The 22,628-nt window shown below is 52.8% G+C and overlaps 1 protein-coding gene across 5 annotated transcripts in view; it reads left to right on the forward strand.

Annotated features, from left to right (window-relative positions):
- TOM1L2 (target of myb1 like 2 membrane trafficking protein) overlaps positions 1-22,628 on the forward strand; it is a 120,216-nt gene that overhangs the window by 70,056 nt on the left and 27,532 nt on the right. For all 5 annotated transcript variants that reach the window (XM_036113067.2, XM_036113068.2, XM_036113069.2 and 2 more), the window contains exons 4-7: positions 6,301-6,450; positions 15,051-15,185; positions 16,838-16,996; positions 19,603-19,719. In XM_036113067.2, coding sequence (XP_035968960.1) covers positions 6,301-6,450; positions 15,051-15,185; positions 16,838-16,996; positions 19,603-19,719 — 561 coding nt within the window. The remainder of the gene's footprint in view (positions 1-6,300; positions 6,451-15,050; positions 15,186-16,837; positions 16,997-19,602; positions 19,720-22,628) is intronic.

The raw sequence follows: 22,628 nt of genomic DNA on the forward strand, positions 1-22,628 counted from the left end.
CGCCCAAGGATGGAAATCTCTCTAAAGTGGTCTCTGTCTTTACTTCCTTCTGGAAGAACATGGTGAACATCATTGAGCCTTTCCTGATGGTTAGGTTTATTATTATTATTATTATTACTCCCCCAGCTATATTGAGATATTGACATATAACATGTAGGTTTAAGTTATACAGTGTGATGATTTGATACACGTGTATATTGCAAAATGATTACCACCATAAGGTTAGTAAACACCTCTCTCCCCTCACATAATTACTTTTCATGGGGAAGCGGGGATGCATTTAAGATCTAATTTCTTGGAGCGCCTGGGTGGCTCAGTTGGTTGAGCGTCCAGCTCTTGATTTCTGCTCAGGTCATGATCTCAGGGTCCTGGGATCAAGCCCCGTGTCGGGCTCCCCGCTCAGAGGGGAGTCTGCTTGAGGATTCTCTCTCACTCCCTCTGCCCCCCCCCAGCTTGTGCATGTGCACGCATGCGCACTCACTTGCTCACTCTCAAATAAATGAATCTTTAAAAAAGAGATCTAATTTCTTAACTGTAAAGTATATACTACAGTATTATTAATTATAGTCATCATGCTATACATTAGATCCCTAGAGCTTACTCATCTTATAGCTGGGAATTTGTACCCTTTGACCAGTATCTCCCCATTTCCCCTGCCCCACAGCTACCGTTCTACTCTGTCGCTATGAGTTCAGCTTTTTTAGATTCCACATATAAGTGAGAAAATTGGGTGTTTGTTTTTCTGTATTTGACTTGTTTCACTTAGTGTAATGACCTCAAGGTCCATCCATGTTGTCGCAAAAGGCAGGATTTACTTCCTTTTTATGGCTGAATAGTATTACTGTGTGTGTGTGTGTTTGTGTGTTTGTATACATGGATAAAGAAATACCACACATATATCACGTTTTCTTTATACAGTCATTCATCAGTGGATACTTTGATTGTGTCCGGGTCTTGGCTATTGTGAATAATGCTGCAGTGAACATGGGGGTACAGATATCTCTTTGATACCCTGTTTTCATTTCTTTTATTTATTTCTTTTATTTTTATTTTTTAAAGATTTTATTTTATTTATTTGAGACAGAGAGAGAGAGAGAGCACAAGAAGGGGGTAGGGTGAGAGGGAGAAGCAGACTCCCTGCTGAGCAGGGAGCCCGATGCGGGACTCTATCCCAGGACTCTGGGATCATGACCTGAGCTGAAGGCAGTCACTTAACCAACTGAGCCACCCAGGCGCCCTCATTTCTTTTAGACACATACCCAGAAGTGGGATTGCTGGATCATATGGTAGCTATGTTTTTAATTTTTTTTTAGGAACCTCCATACTGTTTTCTATAGTGGCTGCACCAATTTACATTCCCACCAACAGTGCACAAGGATTCCCTTTTCTCCACATCCTCGCCAACACTTGTCTCTTGTCTTTTTTTTTTTTTTTTTTTTTTTAAAGATTTTATTTATTTATTTGAGACAGAGAGAATGAGAGAGAGAGCACATGAGAGGGGGGGAGGGTCAGAGGGAGAAGCAGGCTCCCTGCCGAGCAGGGAGCCCGATGCGGGACTCGATCCAGGGACTCCAGGATCATGACCTGAGCCGAAGGCAGTCGCTTAACCAACTGAGCCACCCAGGCGCCCTCTTGTCTTTTTGATAATAGCCATTCTAACAAGTGTGAAGTGATCTCGTATTGTGGTTTTGATTTGCATTTCCCTGATTAGTGATGTTGAGAATCTTTTCATGTACCTGTTGGCCATTTGTGCATCTTCCTTGAACACATGTCTATTTAAAGTCCTTTGCCCATTTTCTTTTAAGTTTATTTATTTATTTTTTAGTGATCTCTACACCCAGTATGGGGCTTGAACTCACAACCCCTAGATCAAGAGTCACATGCTCTGACTGAGCCAGCCAGGCGCCCCACCTTTGGCCACTTTTAATTGGATTGGTTTTGGTTTTTTGTTGTTTTTTGAGGGGGTTTTTTGCTATTCAGTTAAGTTCCTTATATATTTTTGATATTAACCCCTTATTGGATAGATGGTTTGCAAATATTTTTTCCCATTCTGTAGAGTGCCTTTTAAATTTTGCTGATTGTTTCTTCTGTGTAAAAGCTTTTTATTTGACATAGTCCCACTTGTTCATTTTCATTTTTTTTTTTTTTTTTTTTTTTTTTAAAGATTTTATTTATTTATTTGAGAGAGAGAGAATGAGAGAGAACACATGAGAGGGGATAAGGCCAGAGGGCAAAGCAGACTCCCTGCCGAGCAGGGAGCCTGATGCGGGACTCGATCCAGGGACTCCAGGATCATGACCTGAGCCGAAGGCAGTCGCTTAACCAACTGAGCCACCCAGGCGCCCTGTTCATTTTCATTTTTGTTGCCTTTGCTTTTGGTGTCACATCCAAAAAGTCTCTGCCAACGGGCGCCTGGGTGGCTCAGATTAGGTTAAGCGTCTGCCTTCGGCTCAGGTCATGATCCCAGGGTCCTAGGATCGAGCCCCACCTTGGGCTCCTGGCTCAGCGGGGAACCTGCCTCTCCCTCTCCCCCTGCCTCTCCCCCTGCTCATGCTCTCTCTCTCTCTCTCTGTATCTCTGTGTCTCAGATGACTAAATAAAATCTTAAAAAAAAAAGTCTCTGCCAAGACCAGTGTCAAGGAACTTTTTTCATGTGTTATCTTTTGGTAGTTTTACAGTTTCGGGTCTTACATTTAAGTCTTTAGTCCATTTCGAGTTAATTTTTGTGAGTGATGTAAGATAGGGGTGCAGTTTCATTCTTCTGCATGTGGTTAATCCAGTTGTCCCAACACTGTTTATCAAAGAGACTTCCTTTCCCCATTGAACCCTCATACCTCTCTTATCAAATATTAGTTGACCATATATTTATGTATGGGTTTATTTCTGGGCTCTCAATTCTGTTCCATTGTCTTTTTTTATTCCAGTACCATACTGTTTTGATTATTATAGCCCTGTAATATAGTTTGAAATCGGGAACTATGATGTCTCCAGCTTTATTATTCTTTCTCAAGATTGCTTTGGCTCTTCAGGGTCTTTTATGGTTCCATATGAATTTTAGGATTTTTCTCCAATTCCTGTGAAATCTATAGATGGCTTTGGGTAGTATGGACATTTTAATAATATTAATTCTTCCAATCCGTGAACATGGGATAGCTTTCCATTTATTTGTGGCTTCTTTAATTCTCTCATCAGTGTCTTATAATTTTCAGGGTATAGATCTTTCACTTCCTTGGTTAAATTTATGCCTAAGTTTTTTGTTTTTTGTTTGCTTGTTTGTTGATGTGGTCAGGTTTTCACTGCAGATCCAGAGATGCCTTTGGGAGCCTTCTGACATGGGCAGATCCCTTGTCCCCACACCAAAGGCTCCAGCCTGGTACATGTTGTGTGATCTCATGTCTACTTTTATGGCTTCTCTGTCTTTGTCTTCCTTTACTGTATTAGTTGCTCTCAGTCCTCCTGCTCCTTGTGGGCCTTTGACAAAGATATTGATATTTACCCCAAACAGGAGTTCATCAGAGGCTGGGAGAGGTTCTCTGCTTTGGTGTATAGACAGTGTATGGACTTGAAACTGCCATTTCTGATTGCTTAGAGGCACCTTTTGTCACTCTGTGGGCTTTGGCTGCTGGAAAATGGCTGCTGTGTGTTTCATGCCCTACAACCCACAGGGACCCATTTACCAGGGGCATTTTTGGCAGAGTCTATGAAGTGGCTGAGTGGCCCTTGCCGGCCAGGGAGGGCCTCCTGTGTCTGCTGCTCTGGAGCACACACCACCTCTATCCAGGGCACTTCCAAACCTGTATCTGAGCCCCAAGGGCCAGCCTAGGCCACACTGACTTTAAAGTCTGCTCTCCTGGAAGACACAAGGATGTGCTCTCCAAAGGTGAGATGGGCGTCCTCGCCCACTGTTGGCCCTGAGTGTGGTGACAGAGCCACGGCGGCCCTGCCATGTTGGCCTTCCTGCTCCCCTTTATGCCATGTTCTTTCCCACCACACCTGCTTTCTTCCCAGCCTCCTGCCCCTCCCTTCCCACCTGCTTCTCATAAAATAAACCATTCTCCCTGCCACCTGCCTTGGCCTCAGCAGCCCGATGCCTGCTTAGGCAAAGTTCCGAGAGGGTTTTAGAGGATGCTAGAAAGAAGGGAAGCTGTGAGTTCCCGGAGGGCAAGAAGAACCCCTCTGGTTCCTCTGTGCAGTCCCCACGGTCACTATGAGGGAGAATGCTAGTTACCTTGTGGTTACCCGGATTCAGGCACATGCAGAGGCTAAGAAAGAGAACGCCCCCTTGGCTGAGGAAAAGCTCGGTGACCCGAGGAAGCTGAGCTTTGGGGTCTTCCTGGGCAAGCCGAGCAGAACCCGGAGCCTCCCATGGTGCAGGCAGGCAGGCAGTGGGGAAAGGCACTGTTTTGACTGGCTCTGTCGCTGTCAGGCGGGGGGCACATGCCAGCTCTGGCCTCCTCGGAGAAGTTACTGGCGTCTCCAGGCCTCAGCTTCATCATCCCGAAAATGGGATAATACCCACCTTCCCGGGCGATTTCCAGGACCAGATGAAGGAACAGGAAATCTGGCACCCATTGCCTGTCATCTGAGGGACTCCCAGCTGATCTTGGGGGGTGGGGGAGGTAGCCCTGTGGCCTCTTCGCGGGTGAGGAGGCAAGGGCTCCGGAGAAGGCCGATCCACTTAAAGAGAATTAATTCGTTGTGAGACTGGAATGAAATGGTACATAACATGGAGGCTCCCGCATGGTGCCCAGCTCGTAGTCCACTCTCCGTCAGTGTTAAGGGTGTGAGCCTTTCCTAATGGCTGTGCTTTGTCAAGGCTCATTGTATGAACCCAGCCCTTTGGAATGGGCTGCATAACATAACCAGTGATCAGCTCAGTCTGGGCCACTGAAGATACTCAGGCAGTCAGAAATGTCCCCTGTTGCTGGGCACATTCCAAGGAGGCATTTTCCACTAGTTGACTGTGGCACTGGGGGGTGCTGGTGTGGGAAGGGCCAGGTGATTGTATGGGCTGGTTTACAGAGAGCTGAGAAGTTCATGGGGCGCCTGGGTGGCTCAGTCAGTTAAGCGTCTGCCTTCGGCTCAGGTCATGATCCCAGGGTCCTGGGATCGAGCCCTGCATCGGGCTCCCTGCTCTGCGGGAAGCCTGCTTCTCCCTCTCCCACTCCCCCTGCTTGTGTTCCTTTCCTTCCCACCGTTGTGCTATCTGTCTCTCTGTCAAATAAATAAATAAAATCTAAAAAAAAAACTTCAGGAAGCTGTGTTCAAGGCTGGGGAGACCTTTCAGTGGGTACCCCTGAATTCTAGGGGGCCTCTCCCCTGTACTGTGGGGACTGGGAAGTTTTTCCTTCCCTCAAGTGTGTACAGCAGCCTCTTGAATGATAATCATAACATCATAGTCCTCATTTACTGCCCCCCCGCAACGCAGGGCACTGTGCTAGGCGCTTCAAACATACTCTCTTATCCTTACTACAGTCCTGCAAGGGAGGCACTCATGTGCCCACTTCACAGGTGAGGAAGCTGAGGCTCAGACAGGCTTGTCCTGGGCCATTTAGGGAGGAAGTGGCAGAGCTGAGATTCAAGCCCACACTGGCCACACGGCCAGAACCCACACGCGCTGTGCTTTTGAGTGGCTAAGGCCTGTGTACCTCATTTTTCCAGACGGAGGAAGAGCGAGCAGGGTCTGGAGTGAACACGGACCTGGGAGCTGACTGGCAGCAGAGGCCCACAAACCATTTATTAAGAGTAGAAAATCCAAAAAAAAAAAAAAGTAGAAAATCCTTAGTCATTGCCAATTTTAGTTGCAGAGGCAGGGTTGTGTGGGGTATGTACGTGTGTATGTGTGTATGTGTGAGGGTGAGTGAGTGTGTGTGTGTGTGTTTGCTTGCGTCCTCACATCCAAGGGCCAATAATTCACGCGGCAATTCAGGCTGTCACAGCCGCCCTCTCTGTGACAGAGCCTGAGTCCCATTGGCTAATGTCTCACACCCAGGAGCCCGGAGAGAGGAGTTAAAATGCTAATTTTCAGGGACCGCTCAGTCATTTTGATCTCATTAAAACACCAGCATCCTTCTCATGCAAAACTGGTGCCTCAATTACCAACTAATTGCCTGATTATTGTGCAGGGACAGGCGACTTTAGTCAGCAAGGGACGCCTGAATCAGAATGGAGGGATGCAGTGCCATCCCTGCGTGACCCTGGAAGAGATGGTGGGGCCATGTGGGAGAAGCAAAGGGTGGGGTCGGGGTGGAAACTCGGCTGCCACGGTGGTGACCCTGCTTTCCTCTCCTCCCTCCTCAGGTGCTGGAGACGTGTGTGAAGAACTGTGGCCACCGCTTCCACATTCTCGTGGCCAACCGGGATTTCATCGACAGCGTCCTGGTCAAAATCATCTCTCCCAAGAACAACCCTCCCACCATTGTGCAGGACAAGGTGCTTGCTCTGATCCAGGTAGGCAAGCTCCCCTCGTCCAGTTTGTTGGGACTGAGTGAGGTGGGGCCCCTGAGCACGGGGTCCTCATGCTTTCCCATCATTTGGAGGAAAGAATGGAGACCCTCCTGGGTTTAAATACCTGTTGTGAAATGCTTCTGTTTCTCCGCTCATTGCACTAGAATAAAACCCTGAGAGGTAGCTCTCAAGCCAGCTGACAGAGCCCTCACTGGTGTTCCGGGTGCCATGGCTCTCTGTTGCCCCCAGGGGCAGGTGGGGGGCCCTGTGAGGCCTCCAAGCCATCGGGGACAACATGGAGTAGGAAGGGCCGTACTGGAGCCATATGCAGGGCTGGTGAGGCACTGGGTCGGGGCCAGCTCTGTGGCAGGCGGGGTGGGATCGGGGGAGACAGTGTTAAAAGAGTGATTCACTGAGGAGATGACATTTCTGTTGGACCCTGAAGGATGTGGGGAGCTTGGCGGAAAGGTCAGTGTGAGAAGTAGCATGGGCAAAGGGGATAGCACGTGCATCAAGAACACGTGACACATGCGGGATGTATTCAGTATTAATGGCTCTGTAACAAATTACCCCAAAACTTAGGGGTTTAACACAGCAAATGTTTATTACCTCATTGTTTCTGTGGGTCAGGAATTCAGGAGCAGTTTAGATGAGTGATTCTGGCTCAGGAGCTCTCGGGAGGTTGTGGTCAAGACGTCAGCCAGAATTGCTTCATCTGCGAGCTCGATGAGCTGGAGGAGCCACGTCCAAGGTGGCTCATCACAGGGCTGTTGGCAGGAGGCCCCAGCTGCTCCCTGACTATTGGTAGGAGGCCTGAGTTCCTTGCTGTGTGGACTCCTGAGTGTCCTCATAACATGGCAGCAGGTTGTCCCTAGAGCAAGCGATGCAAGAGAGCTTGGGAAAGAAGCTGTGTGCCCCTTGGGACTGACTCTCAGAAGTCACGCACCATCTCTTTTGTCCTATTCCATTTGTTAGAAGGGAAGTCCCCAGGTCCAGCCTCAAGAGTTGGGGAATGAAGCTGCACATCTTAAAGAGAAGAGGCTGCTTTAAAGCCATCACATGGAACATAGAGTGTGATGAAGAATATTTAGGGCCAGAAGATGAGGCCAGAAGGATGGTCAGGGGCTTGTGGGCCGTGCATGCTGATAGTCGGTGCTCTGTCCTGTGGGCTGTGGGGAACCACTGCACATTTCTGAACTGGGTGTACACAGAGGGATCTGGATTTTAGACCGAGCCCCCTGGTGACAGGGTGGAAGGCACATTTGTCAGCGAGCACATTAGTGCCGTTGTCTGCCGGAGCCAAGAGGAGAGGGGGGTGGGCTGGGCTGGGCAGGAGGCACTGTGATCCGAGGTGGGCACGGGGTATCCGAGGTGGTGGTGGCACCTGAGCCTGGAGAGGAAAGGGGGGCCCTGGCTGAGGTTCTCTCGGGCGTCCTCTGCATGCAAGTCTTCTCCATCCTTCAGATAGCCCCCAGAGGCCTCCCCACCCCTAGGTTTATAGCATCCCCTCTCTCCTGTCACCCTCTTTTATGGTCTTCTCTACTTCTAGGCTGACTTTTCTCTCATCTGCCTCTGAGTTCCCTGAGTGTCCAGGGACATTATATCCCCGGGGTCTAGAGCAGTTGACTGTGTAGAGTAGGTGATAGGTAAGTTGTTGTTTTTCTGAATGAATGGGTGACTATGGTTTGTTGAAGCTCTGAGGAAGGGGAGGAGTGTGGGTGACCGCAGAGCCGCCTCCTTCTTAGGTGGTCCTTATCTCTTCATTCTGCCCACCTGGCGTGTCTTCATGTCTCTCCTTCCCGCCCTCCCTCCCTCCCTCCTTCTTTTGCGCCCATGCGCGTGCACACACACGCGCGCGCACACACACGCACACACACACAGGTGCAAACCACCTCACCCTCTACCCTCCCCACCCCTACTTCTGCCCTCGACTCCCCCATTCTGGGACTTTCCCAGTACATTCCCCTGCCTCGACACCCCCAGTATTTGATGTCAGGCCAGTAAATAGTGACTTTTTGCTCACAACAGAGGGGGCACCCCAGCCTGAACCCCTTGTGCGGGCCCACAGTGGCCACAGGCAAGGTCTCTCTGGAGTCAGGCCAGGAAGGAGCACTTCCTGTGGCCAGGCCCGGTGGGCGGTTGGCCACCCCCCGACAGGCACAGCTGTGGTCAGGCTTGTGATCTGCGACGCCCCTGTTGGCGAGGGCACTGGGGAGCCCTGTGCAGTGGCTGTAGCTGTGACTGTCCCCAGGGATGCCGGCCCAGCTTTCCCATCAGGGTCACCGCCTGCTCTCAGCACTGCTTCTCCCAGCTGTGTAACCTCAGCAGGTATTTGAGCCTCTCTGGGCTTCTACCTCCTTATCTGCAAAATGGGGGCCTATGTCCCTGCCTCCCTACTCCGAGTCCGGAGTCTGAGATCAGCCCGCAGGGGCTCAGCGGCCGGTGCCGGTGTCGTGAGGACTCCCCCTGCCGGCTTGGTGGCGGCATGCGCGCCCACCCACAGGGGCAGGAGCAGGATGGGCCCCTGAGGGCCTCGCGGGCTCCTTGTCCAGCGAGGATGCGCTGGATGGTCAGCCTGGTCCAGCTGGGAAGATGCCAAGGGCTCTGGATAAGGGTACTCTCTGGTGGGCTTGCTTACCTGCCTGGGGATGGCTCTTCCTCTCCAGGTTTTAAAGCTCCTGAGGAACTTTTATCTTTGGTCATGGCCACCCAACAGAAGAAAGCAGACAGCATTCAGAGCTGGCGGCTGGCTTGGCTTCTGGAATGGGGCGGACAAAAAACCAAACAGGATCTTCAGCCTTTTCTTTTTACCGAATTCTAACATATGTACAGGAGATCACAGATTTAGCTAGCACATACAACTTGATAAGTTTTTACAAACTGAACATATCTGGGTAGCCAGCCCCTGTGTCATGAAGCAGAATATGACCCACACCCACAGTGCCCCGACCTCCTGGGAGGACCCCCTCACCTCACAGCCTGGATGGAGTTCTCGTGTTCTTGAAGTTCATCTGTGTGGACTGTGCAGCAGCACTCTGTTAGGTCTGTGTGTCCGGCCACGCCTTCTTTGCAGGGCTCACCTTGTCACTGGGTATGACCGTCGGTCTCTGTTCCCGTTGCTCACATCGCTGGCCAAGTCCCTGTGGGTGAATGCACCACGGTTTGTGTATCCTTCCCACTGATGGTGGGGACATGCTGTTGTTCCCCATTTGGGGCCATTATGAAAAGTGCTGCTATTAACAGGTAGCAGGTGTCTTTGGGTGAGCATGCATATCCATTTATATTAGGTGTGAAACTGCCATCTTTTTGGTCAAAAATAATAAAATATTAGCGATTCTGTAGGGGTCAGCCTCACAGCTGGGAGCAGAATTGCTGGGTGGTGGGGAATGCCCATGCTCCAGTTTAGTACTTACACCAGCAGGCCCTGCTGTTCCTTCCCACCAGCACCCGAGAGCTTTAGGTGCACAGCGTTTTCACCAACGCATCCGCACTAAAGCCCATCCGATGAGTATGTGGACGTACTGCATCTCGTCAACCAGTTCTTAACTCCTTGGAGAAAGAAGAGGACTTTATTTGCCTGTTGAATATATTTGAAAGAACTGGGCAGTCCGCCCTGAGAGTCTGATATCCCCCCTAGGAAGGGCAGGTGCTGTTCCCACCATGATACAAGGGTGGGGGTGGGGGCAATGGCCGCGGATCCCCGGCCCTCTTGCCAGCCTGGGAGGAGGCAGCAGGCCATCGTAGAAACGCAGTGAGACCGAAAAGAGGTGCAGTCAAATGTGTGGGTGCCAGAGCCATGACAGCTTCTTCCTCACCATCCTCGCCATCCAGGCGTTTCTAAGTGCTCTTCGGAGCCCAGCTGCCAGGAAGTGGAACTGGGCCAATCCCAGCCCTGCCCCTGGGGAGCTGGTGATTTTATGGAGAGACAGAGGCTTGCAGATGATAGAGGGCCAGGGCCTACCCAGGGAGGACTTGAGCTGGCTTTGGGATATTTGAGGGGCCGCCCTAAACTCTGAACGTATTAACACTTGAAAAGCTTTTAAGGCCAAGGGGTTAGACGGAGAAGTGCTCCCCACCCCAGCCCAGGAAGCATGGTTGGAACTCCTGGTGGAGGTGGGACCCGAGGCTCTGATGACCAGGTATCAGCCTGAGTCCATTGTCCCTCTGATTGCTCCCCTACGGTGGAAGCAGGGAGGGGGCCTGTCTCCAAACCAGCTTTCCTTTCTTTCTTTCTTTTTTTTTAAGATCTTGTTTATTTATTTGACAGAGAGAGAGCAGGGGAAGCGACAGGCAGAGGGAGAAGGAGAAGCAGACTCCCCACTGAGCAGGGAGCCCAATGCAGGGCTCGATCCCAGGACCCCGGGATCATGACCTGAGCCGAAGGCAGACACTTAACCGACTGAGCCACCTAGGCGCCCCTCCAAACCAGCTTTTCTGAGAGTCTCCCTGTGCCTGTAGGGAAATGGGTGCTTGTCTTCACATGTTCTCCTGGCCCCCACCATGCCTTCCAACTCCTTTCCTGGGATGCTGATCACAGGCATTGTCAGCCTGAGATTGGCCACGCTGGGGCCATTTGCACCAGCACACGTTTGCCATCAGCAGCCCTCTAGGGGGATTTTTGAAGAGAATCCGTGGATGCCTATCTCTCATTCCCACATTCTGTCCCGTCTCTCCTCGAGGCATCTGTATCCTCTGGCTGTCCTCTAGCCCTCGTAGCCACCCCATCTCCCCCAGGCCCCCCAGAAGAGATACCCCTCAGGCTTGTGTGCACCCGAGGCCCTGCCCTTCAGATTGCCCTCCATCTCCCCCAGCCCAAGCCCAGCATGTAAGCTGTAAGGCAGGGCAGTTGGAAGTGGTTACCTGACTCAGGTGTGAGGGCCCAGTGGGCTTCCCCGCCACAGGAGTTTGCCCTTTGGGAGGGGAGCTGGTCTCCCTGGCAGCAAGAGAGGAGAGATGTTGAGAGCAGGGCAGCCTTTGAACTGCCTGCCACCTTCAGCCCCCGCTCTGTTTCTCACCTGGTCCCTGGCTGGCCTTTGGCTGCGTGCCTTTCTGTTTTTTCATGTGAAGTCCCATTTGTTCAGAAGACAAGAAGGACACTTGTACTCTGTGCCATCCCTCAGCCTTTCCCTTGCAGTTGCATTTAGGAACAGAAATGGTACCATCCTGGTAGGGTAACTTCATGGTGATCATGCTTCTCCTGCCTCCCTCCCCCCCACCCCTTACCTTGCCTCCCCACCCCCTGCCTCCTAGCAATCGAATCTAAAAATACCCTCTTTCCACTGAAGGTTTTTCTTTCCACTGAAGAAAGTGAGCTGGTAGGGGTGGGGGCAGGAGCTGGAGGTGTTGTGTTCTTGGAAGGTGTCAGAGACGTGGTGGCCCGGCCTTTGGCCACATTCCATGTGGACTGGCGGCTCTCTGGAGACCCTGTCACTGGGACTAGGCAGTCTGGTCCAGGAGCAGAAGCAGAACATGGCAGAAGCCAGAGAACGGAACCCACAATCTAAATCAGCAGTCATTTATTGATCTGAAATTGGATGATTTAAAACTTTGTCAAAACTTGAGGGATATAGAAACAAGTACAATACAGTTTGTGGTAGTATAAGGCCTCAGTCTGGCGTTTGGTGTATAATCCCAAGGAGCAAAGGAAATGAAAGCATGAAATTCTTTTTTTTCTCTCCCTATTTGACCTTCCTCTGGGTCTTTCAGCCCCCAACACTGTAGACATATGCCAGAAAAGCACTTTGCTTTCATATAGGGCAGCCTGCTGGCACCACCCCTGTGGCTCCCTGGCTTTAGGTTGGGGACCCGGAGTGAACCAGACTTCCTGAGCTCTGCCACCTCTCCCCTGGAGCAGATTCTGAAATCTCAGCTGGGTCAGCTGTCCAGTGGGGCTCCTGCTTTCTTTGTCACGGTCACCTCAGTCCGTGGACAGCCTAACTGGCCATCGTCCTGTGTTCTCCCAAGTAGAACAATAAGGATGCTTAGTAACCGTGAGGTCTGAAGTCAGTCTAATTTGACAAATGGTGACTGACTGTCTTCTCTGTGCATGGGCGAGACTCGATGGGTGCCTTCGCAGGTATGACCTACTGGGGAAGAAGACAGGAGCACAGGTATTTGAGCATGGTGCCAGGAAGATGCGAGAAGCCCAGTGTCTCTGGATGTATCCCAATTCCATGTTTCCACTTACGACTGTCCTTTAAAGGTGCCCCCCCGCCCTGCTCCCTGTTTGGCATCGGTAGAGAATGCTGCCATGAACATATCCTCTGTTAGCAGCCAGCTCACCCCACACCACACAGGGGTGTCCCATACAGGGGTTGAAGTAGTAGCAGGTGGGAAGGGAGTAGATGAGCCTAGACTGCTTGGCTGCAGGTATCAAATGCCAATCCCAGCTTTTGCCTAGGCAAAGAGGACAGTTTGTCATGAGCAGGCAGGGCTTCCCAGAACCCTGGGGTGTGACTGGACCTGGGGAGGAAGGGACAAGAAGGGATCAGGAAAACCCTCCAAATCCTCTGTTGGCTGCACCTTCCAACACATAGGCTGTCTCTGCTCCCCAGTCCCCAGGGGGCATATCACTGCCTCCCAGGGCCCACATCTATAGAGGACAGTGTCACCTATCCAAGGAGAGCAGTCCAGCTCTCCCCACGTTCAGGGCCAAGCTCCTGGGAGGAGGGGAAGCTGCCTGGCCCAACTTAGGATGTGTATTCCCCTCCTGGGGCCACAGAAGACACAGTCGCAGAGAAGGGGGGCCTGTTGGCTCGCTGTCGGGGCAGGTGCCCCGAGAAGTCTCCACTGCCTGGAGAGCACAGTGATGGTTCTTTAATTTCCATTCTTCCTATCTCCGATCTGGCTGAGATGGAGAGCAAGATAAATGAAAAGTGGTCCCCTGGAGCGGTTTGTCCTCCCATAGAAATAGAGGCAGGAAGCGGCACCAGGAAGAACTGTCATGCTTTTTTCTCCCCAGCCTCCCACAGCAGGCTGTAAACCTGGTCTTAGACCTTAAACGAACATGCTAGCTGCATTTTGAAGCTAGCCTCCTGGGACTCAGCTGGATTTTGAGTCCGGTGGTGGCAGCCAAAGCAGCTGGTGGAGAACGGGGCTCTGGGGCACCCCCTAGGGGGACAGGCCTCGGTGCTATGGCTGTCCAGCTGGCGCTCCAGACAGGCCTCCGCAGGCACCTTGGGCCCTACTCAGCCTCCAGAAGGAAGTGTTGGCCAAGAGGGGCCGTCCTCCAGCGGGCACTAAATCCCCGAGTGTGCAGATCAAATAAGTGGATCAAGGAAGGCCGGCTGACAGTAATGTTTGTGGTGAGACCCATCAGTCGGAATGAGCGAGGCTTTTTGGAAACTGACCTTTTAACTTCAAATGGGTCTGTTGGTTAGAGATAGAGTTTCTGTGGCTGCCTCAGGATTGGTTGGAACGCATCGCTAGAGCCAGGGAGGCACTTAAAGGCTTGTGACAAAAGCAGAATTGGCAACAGAACCGTGGGCGCGAGACTCTGTGCCTCCTCCTCTGGGTATGTATGTGGTGACAGGACAGGGCGGTGCTGAAGAGCTGAGCTTCATTTGGCGGGGGAGCCCTTTGGAGATTCTATTCTTTCCTTTCCTTTCCTTTCTTTTTCTTTCTTTCGTAACTTCCAAAGAACAAAATATTTTATTTCTTTTTTTTTTTTAATATTTTACTTATTTATTTCCTGAGAGAGTGAGAGCACAAGCAGGGGGAGCGGCAGGCCGAGGGAGAAGCAGGCTCCCCACTGAGCAGGGAGCCCGATGCAGGACTCCGGGATCATGACCTGAGCTGAAGGCAGATGCTTAACTGACTGAGCCACCCAGGCGTCCCAAGAACAAAATATCTAAAAAATTTTTTTGAGTTTCACGAATCAATGCAAAGTGAGTCTATTGAAATATGTGTTCTTTTCAAAGTCTCTGTGGGGTGTTTTCATCGAAGGCACTCTAGTGGGGGTGCTTTGCGGTGGCGTTTGCCATATGGGCAGGTGTGCATTGAGACTGTGGGCGGCTCGGGCTCTCCCGCCCCTGGGCCACCGTCATGTCGCCTCTCCGGCTGGGCTAGGCAGTCTCCGCTTTCGAGCGCTCCGATCCACTGAGGAACCCACTTTAGCCTTTATTTCCCATCACACATTAATTTCGCCTTTCCTTTCTGCTCAGTTTGCCTACGGCTCCTGCCTCCGCCTCCAAGAGCTCTACAGAGCCGAGCGGCGCTGCGGTCCCCGCGGTGTCCTGCGGGCATGGCAGCAGGGCCCGCGTCTTCACGCCCCTCGGCTGAGCGCCACCAGGAATTGATTTCCTGGCGATGAGGGAAATGCCTGCATTTTAGGATGCACCACAGTGCCTAGGTGTTATTTCTCTGCATCTTCTCCAAGGAAGTACTACATGCAGTACTACATGCTGAATTAAGTTTTGTGTTTTTGTTCCTGCTCAACAGCACCGTTAAAAACACACATTTCACCCGTCACATCGTGGCAGCCCTGGGGGTGGTGGGGGGACAGGAACAGAGTGGGTTTGGCCAGAGAGCATAGGCCTCTGCGAGAGCACCTGGGCTGCCTTCGGTGAGAAACGCTTCCTAACAGGCCCTCTCTTTCCCCCCAGGCGTGGGCGGATGCCTTTCGAAGCAGCCCTGACCTCACTGGCGTGGTGCATATATACGAGGAACTGAAGAGGAAGGGGGTCGAATTTCCCATGGCAGACTTGGACGCTCTGTCTCCCATCCACACACCACAGCGGGTAAGCTTCCAGCTGGCATTTTCTAGAAAGACCTATTGCAGAACGGGCCAGCCACTGCCACCACCCTTCTGTTGCTGCCTTTGAATTATTCAGCTTGTCATCACGCTTTCTTAAAGCTTGAGGGCATTTCTTTTTAATAACAAGGAGAATGCAGGAGTGAGACAGCTGGTTGACTGGTGATTCAGTGGCAGCAGTGATCTTCCCCCCCACCACATTTTCTTCTGACTGTGGAAGGATATAATAGAGGGATCAGTTCCGACATTTTTGTGGAAATGGCTGCTTGGGCGGAGCCATCCATCCCGTGAGGGCCACTAACACCTACTTTTCAGAGGCCCCGGGAATCTGGTGTGGGGATACTGGCATCTCCCTGGGAGAACACTGAGGCGCCTCAGTGTTGGCAATGTGGGGGAGCTGATGACGTCACTGATCGTGGGGCAAAGGGCGGCTTTTGGTTTTTTCAGACTGTACAGTTCAAATAGATTGAAATTTTATTTTGAGCTACAACTGTTCAGCATCCATTCAGATACCCTTGAATTCCACCAGCCTTGGGATTCAAAGCCCAGGGTTGGCCCGTTTAGGGGCCTGCCATGGAAGCTCTTACAACGTGGCGCAGCTCTGTGCGTCTGAATGGATGCCGTTCATCCCAGGAAGCTGGTACCTCTACTGGCTGGGGATCAGCCCCTGGCCCCGGGGGGAGAGCCAGGCAGCTCCAGGATCTGGGAGAGGCACCTTGTCCCAGCACACTGTGCCTTGCTGGCCCCCTATCTGCCCATCTCTGAAATGGGGTCAGGAAGTCCAGAGCGTCTGTACAGGTCTTTTGCATGGATCACAGTTAATGTTCAAGAGGCTATTTGAGATGCTCAAAGGGAAAGCATAAGAAATTATACTTTGCGGGCGCCTGGGTGGCTCAGTTGGTTAAGCGACTGCCTTTGGCTCAGGTCATGATCCCAGAGTCCTGGGATCGAGTCCCACATTGGTCTCCCGGCTCAGCGGGGAGCCTGCTTCTCTCCCTCTGACCCTCTCCCTTCTCATGTTGTTTCTCTCTTGCTCGCTTTCTAATAAATAAATAAAATCTTTAAAAAAAAAAAAGAAATTATACTTTGCAAAGTGTTATTCTCATTATGATCCCTCCAAACCACTACTATGCTTTGTGGAATAAACGTAACCTGTTTTATTCTTCTAATAATGACACAGAACCATGTTGTTGTGCCTATAATTACAAAGAACATTCAGTAAATTGCATAATTACTATTTATATTAGTCTCCTCGTAAAGGCCAAAACATCATCTTCTGGTACCAAATAGGGATCCGTGATTGGCAAAACTTCGTAGCAGGCCCCCTCCACTCAGTTTCTGAGGTGGTCCTAATAATGGGAACCCTGACCAAAGCTCTCACAGAGCACCCTCAGTGCTGCCTTCCTGAGTGGCTCTGGTGTTGGCAAGGAGCTGTTGGTCGCCCCCTGCGTGGATGGAGAACCTGGGTGCGGAGGGGGCAGAGGGATTCCTCCAGCCTCAGAGTCAGCAGTAAAGCTGGGCCCCCTGCCTGCCTGCCGGCTGCTGTGGCGGAAAGGGCCACCCTGGGGTGGGGTAGGTGCCAGGCCCAGCCGCACAGGCAGCCCAGGTGAACCGAGGACTTTGTTGTTGCTGTGCCAGAGCGTCCCCGAAGTGGATCCAGCCGCAACCATGCCCAGGTCCCAGTCGCAGCAGAGGACGAGTACCAGCTCCTATTCCTCGCCTCCTCCTGTTCCCTACTCCGCTCCGCAGGCCCCAGCTCTGAGTGTGACGGGCCCCATCACGGCCAATTCAGAACAGGTACTCGCAGACTTCCGGGCCATAGGCAAGCGCCTGGCCTCGTTCACCCTTTTGGGATACATACAGACGCCTTCCCTGACCAGGCGCTGTGCTAGGTGGCGGCGGCCCACAGACGGAAGGGCCCAGGCCCTCTCCCGAGGGCTCACCGTGTAGTGGGGAGACAGGGACAAAGACAGTCCGGCGGACAGGGTGGTGGCGTGGTTGTGGGAGCGGGAACCAGGAGTTGAGCCCAGAGTTGAGTGCTGCCTGGAGGGTCACCCCGGGAGCTGACGCTGCTGAGGCTCTTGAAGCTGGAGGGGGGCTTCATCGGATAAGGTGTGGGGCCGGAGGCACGGAGGAGCGGGGCATTCACAGGAACAGTAGCTGGAAGCTTTGGAGGATTGGTGCAGGATCCGAGAGGCAGAGGGGGAGCCAAAGCACAGCGACCGAGTTGCGTCGTGAACAGCCTTGTGAGTCACACAGAGAGGTTTGGATTGATCTTGTAAGAAGCGTCAGCCATCAGAGGCTGGGGACACGATCAGCGAGGTCCCGTGGAGGCAGAGGCCAGCATGAGGGAGTCCCATAGGAAGTGCCCTTCCTGCCTTTATTCCAAACACTGCCCACCTTCCCTGAGTTATTTCCTGAGAGGCCAATGCCGTTTTAACGCCAAACTGGAGTTTTTTTAGACGAGTCGCAGGAAATAGTACTGAGATGAATCTCTAAAATGTCCATTAGTTAAAATTTGAGAATTGATCAGACTTGGGGGGAAAAAAAAACCAAAACCCTCTTCCAGTGTTTATATTTTTTAAGTCCTTATTTAATATTTGTGACCGCGTCATTATTATGGAAACTCATTTAAACAGAGGGGTCAAGCGATGAGGTGTGGTTAACCGAAACGTCGTGCCAGGGCCGCTCACGTTTCTGTTCTCTGCTGGTCCTGAGGAGGCGAGCGGGAGGAGGAGAGCCAGAGGTCAGACGGGCCTGGCCTTGAGTCCCCACTCCGCCACTCACTGTGTGGCTTCAGTCAGGTCATTTAACCCAGCCGGGCCAGTAGAACAGGGTGGTAGTCTGTCCTCTGACCCCATGGAGCCGTCGTGGACTTGACAGGCAGCTGGAGAGGGCTTGTGGTCATCACTCAAGCCCCCGGGGCAGAAAGTCTCCGGCGGCTGTGGGCTCTGCTTCCAGCGGCAGAACTGGGCCACTTTCTGCTCAAGGGGAGTCTGACATGTTTGGAGTTGGATGGTTCCACTGAGACCTTTCACTGACTCCTTGTCAGTTCCGTGGGAGCTTGGGAAGAGCCTTCCCATTGCAGCCAGGACAGTCTGGAGGAGGGTCTAGAATGGGCGAGAAGGCATGGGTCCTGCCCCTGGGGGAAAATGGAAGCAGAGCCGGCAGGAACCCAGTCTGGCCTAGAGGGACCCCAAGGGCTTCTGAGCCCATGTGGTGTCTGTTGCATTCCTGAGCTTCCAGGGCCAGAAACCTGTTGTGGCTAAGACTCCGGAGGAGTTCACCCACCAGGCAGAACCAGAGGGGAGAAGAGCCTCTTGGGACCTAGGCCAGTGTCCTCATTGACCATTGTCCATCTGTCCATCCAGTACACATTTATTGAGGCCCCTGTCCCTTTTCCTGTGCTGAGAGTACCGACCTCCACTCAGCAGAGTCCCTGCACCCAGGAGATCAGCAATGGGGTGGGGGGCAGAGCGGGGCCTGCTGTAGGAGTGGGGCTGGCTGGTTCTGCCTCAGGGAGAGGGGCAGGGGAGAGTCAGTAAAGGCTTCAGGGAGGACAGAAGGTGTCATTTGAGCTAGGTCAAATTGCAGTTGAGAGCCGTAGCAAAATCCAGCGTTCTGGTTATTGTAGTAGGAAAGGGATTGGGTCGCTACTGGGCGCATGGGTACCAGCTCTGCATAGGGTCTTCACTTCAGTCATTCCTAGCAGCCCTGAGGCGTGGGCAGCGTTTTCCCCTCTCCGTAGGTGTGGAGACTGAGGCTCAGACAGGTTCAGGTCTGTCCCTTATGGTGTCCCTACTGGAGGAAAGATGGCTCAGGCTTTGGGGAGCTCTGTTGGATGGGCAGGTAGGGAGCCGGGGCGGGAGGGGGTCTCCCCCTGAGTCTTCTCTTGGTCCCTTTCCCTCATTCTTGCCACACCAGAAAAGTGCAGCTAACACTGGCCAGCCCCTCGGAGGACCAAAATGCTTCGATTGTAAACCCCTGGGGCCAGCATCTATAACGATGAGGGCCCTTGGGGATCAATCACACGCTCTACCACTTTCACTTGAAAGAGTAGGGGCGGAGGCCTGAGAGATGAACTTCCCACTCAGGCTTCTGCGGTGGGAGGGCTGAGCTGCACACCAGCTCCGTCCGCGCCAGACACAGCGCTCTTTCCCGGCAGTCACCCGTGACAAACGCTCGGTAATCAGGGCCCTTGTGGGGTGGCCTCGCGGCCCCATTCAGGTCTCTCCCTCACCCTCACGTACAGACCAGAGTGAGACAAGAAGCCTTCGAATGCCGAGCACATTCAGAGGTGTGACCTAGATGTCATGGTGAAGGGGACTGTCATCGGACAGGTGCAGCTTGACTGACCTCTGCTTCCTACTTTCCTCCCTACTCCCACCCCCCTGGCCCAACAGATTGCCAGGCTTCGGAGTGAACTGGATGTTGTTCGAGGCAACACAAAAGTCATGTCGGAGATGCTAACAGAAATGGTCCCCGGGCAGGAGGATTCGTCCGATCTGGAATTGCTGCAGGTGAGAGCAGGGAGGGCCTCATCTTGTGGAAGCTCTGGCCCTGGGCATCCAGCAGTGAGGCAGGATCGGGGCCCAGGGGGACTGTTGTGGGAAGGGACTGAGTCCCTGTAGGCTTTCCCTCAGCCTCATGCTTCCTGGGACCGATCAGAAGCCAGTACCAGGCTCTCTTATTTTCCTTTGTGACTTTTTTTTTCCTGATTATAAAATGCCGATTACAGAACGCATGCCCATCAAAAGAAAAAAGGAAGTATAAAGAAGAAAATACTCATTTTCTTTGATTCCAGCACCCACAAATAACCACTGTCGATGTTCTGATGCTTTTTCTTTCAGACTTTTTTTCCGTGTTTGTTTTCACTTCAGATGTAATGAGATCCTATTGTGTGTACAATGTTGTGTGTTGCTTTGCTTCCTCAACATTATGTCATGAACACTTGTGACAGGCCCTCTTCAACCTTTCCCTCACACAGGAGCCCTTCTAGCCACACTTTGCCCCCTGAGCCAGTCCTGAGACTGAGATGAGGTAGAAGCTTCCTTTCTTTTCCTGAACACTGAGGATTCCAGGCTGGGGTTGGCCACCTGATGGTTTGTGAGCATCTGTTGCTAACTGGCTTCCACGCCCCCTTAGCCGCCCTGCAGATCGGGGGGCACGGCAGAAAGGGGTCCGGGAGCAGGGCTGGCACCTGGGGCCGCCCTCAGACTAGCGTCAGGGATCCTGGCCAGCCAGAGCCAGCAGCCAGCTCTCCGCCACACCCGTCTCCGACGACTCTGGCATTTGTACCAAGTGGCATCTGTGCTGCCCTCAGAAGCAGTGACCTTCTGGAGGTGGGGAGAAAGGATGCTCTAAGCTGCAAGTGCCAGATCTTATTGTCTGGCACTCAGAGTCGTCAGTCTTGCTCCCCCCTCCGAGTGCCATCCCTCCCGCCCCGCTGTTGGCGCACACTCGCAGTGTCTGAAGGCCCGGCTCGGGTGGCCCCGCCAGTCCGCAGTGCCCCGAGCCAAAGTGACTGTGCCTGCTCCCGGGCCGCTTCTTGTCGTGCCCTCTTCCTCCCCTGAAGCTGTCAGCTCCCAAGCAGCTGAGGGTGGGTGCACACCTGCTCTGGGCCGGACGCAGAGCAAAGCAGAGGTGTGTGGAGTGTGGTCTCTGCTCTGGAGGAGCGCCCAGCCTGGTGCAGGGAGGCCGACCAGAAACAGGTCATCTCTGTGAAGCCGTGATATCAGGTTGCTCTTAAAGCCGAGCCGAGTACCCTCAGCCAGCCCTAACGAGGAGCCCCGAGTGGCCTCTCCCAGACCTCGCTCCTGACACCTGCAGCTGGCTAGGTTTGCCTTCGTTCAGCAGGGGCCAGCTGTCCATGTGCCACACGCTAGGGGACCCAGTGTCCCGTTAATGCACCATTGACCTCCATTCCCAGCCTGTAGGGGGAGTTCTTCCAGGCATTAGCTGCTACAGAGGAATCTGAGATCAGTCCAGAAACCGTCCAGAAACTGCGAGGGCCTCTTGAGGCAGCTTTGTGCTGTGTCAGCACCAGAATTCCTGCTGACGGGGGGTTTGCAGTGGACAGAGCTGAGCTCCTGGCAGCAGGGGGTGGGCTGAACAAAGCCAACATGCTTCCAGACAGCCAGAGCAGACCCAGACAGCAAGCATACTCTGTGCGTGTGCATGTGTGCGCGTGCGTGTGTGTGTGTGTGTGTGTGTGTGTTTAAACAAGCCCATCAGCCAAGACAAACAGAACCTAATCTCCTGGCGTCAGCTCACAGTTTTCAAAAATAGGTTGCTTCCCATGACGTTTTCCTTCCCTCTGTTTTGTTCCAACTCCAAGCCTACCAGCCCTCCCTGCTATCTTATAAATCAAACAGAGAAAGAATGGTTCTGGGTGCCAGTGGGAAGCTGGCCTTTCAGCACGGGAGATTCAGGAGTCAGGCAGCTCTGTGTGAACAGCCACACTCTCCTGGCTCCTGGCCTCGCTCCTCAGTCATCCCTGACATCTCCCCTCCTCTTCTTCCCTGGGCAGTCGGAGGCTGGCTGGGCAGGGGCTCCCAAGGGCTGGGGCCACCCCAAACAGCGAGACTTCCACATGGGAAAATGACACCAGCTGCTTGGGAAGTGATGGGATCAGAATGTGCCCTGAGGACCCCTCAGTTGAGCTGGAAGGCAGCCAGATTGCTCAGGGTAGAAGCTGTCCAGAGCTCACAGTGCTGGCCGGGGCCGTGGAAATAAACCCATTTGTCACCAACCCAAATGTTCACGCCAACAGAAGCTGCTCCCGACTCGAGTGTAAATTGCTGGGTAGGAGGCAGAGGAAATGCAAAGAGAGGAAATTGGAGGTGTCAGCCCCGGGATGCACCGGTGCGGCGGACCGCAGTCATGGGCGGTAATGTCCCGAATTGCTTCCTGTCTCCCTGAAGGGAGACTGAGGCCACTCCTTATGCTGTGCCGGCAGCTTAGCTAGAGACCCTGAGGAAAACTGAGGCAGGGTGCCCAGAGGGAACACTGTGCCGGGGCGGAACGCTCCACTCCCTGAGCTGGGACAGACCTTCTAGGCAACTAGTCCAGCTCCACCCATGTGCTCAGATTAGTGCCCACCTCATTTTTCTTAGCATTTTCTTGACGAGACAGGCTGTTTGTGGGAGCCCGCGGAAACACTTCTGTTTCCAAATGCACGTCCTGGTCAGACTTTGGGAAGCACCACAGGAGGGCAGAAAGAACCACTGGGTTCACGTCCCAACCACTGACAGGCTGGACGATACTGGGTAGAGCCTGGAGTGATCACGCTCATCTTGGAAGGATAGAAATCGTCCGTTTGAGGGGTGCCTGCATGGTCCAGTCAGTTAAGTGTCCAGCTCTTTTTTTTTAAGATTTTATTTATTTACTTGAGAGACTGAGAGCAAGAGAGCACAGGGAGAGGGAGAAG

This window comes from Halichoerus grypus, chromosome 2 (assembly GCF_964656455.1).
Source record: "Halichoerus grypus chromosome 2, mHalGry1.hap1.1, whole genome shotgun sequence".
NCBI lineage: Eukaryota > Metazoa > Chordata > Mammalia > Carnivora > Phocidae > Halichoerus > Halichoerus grypus.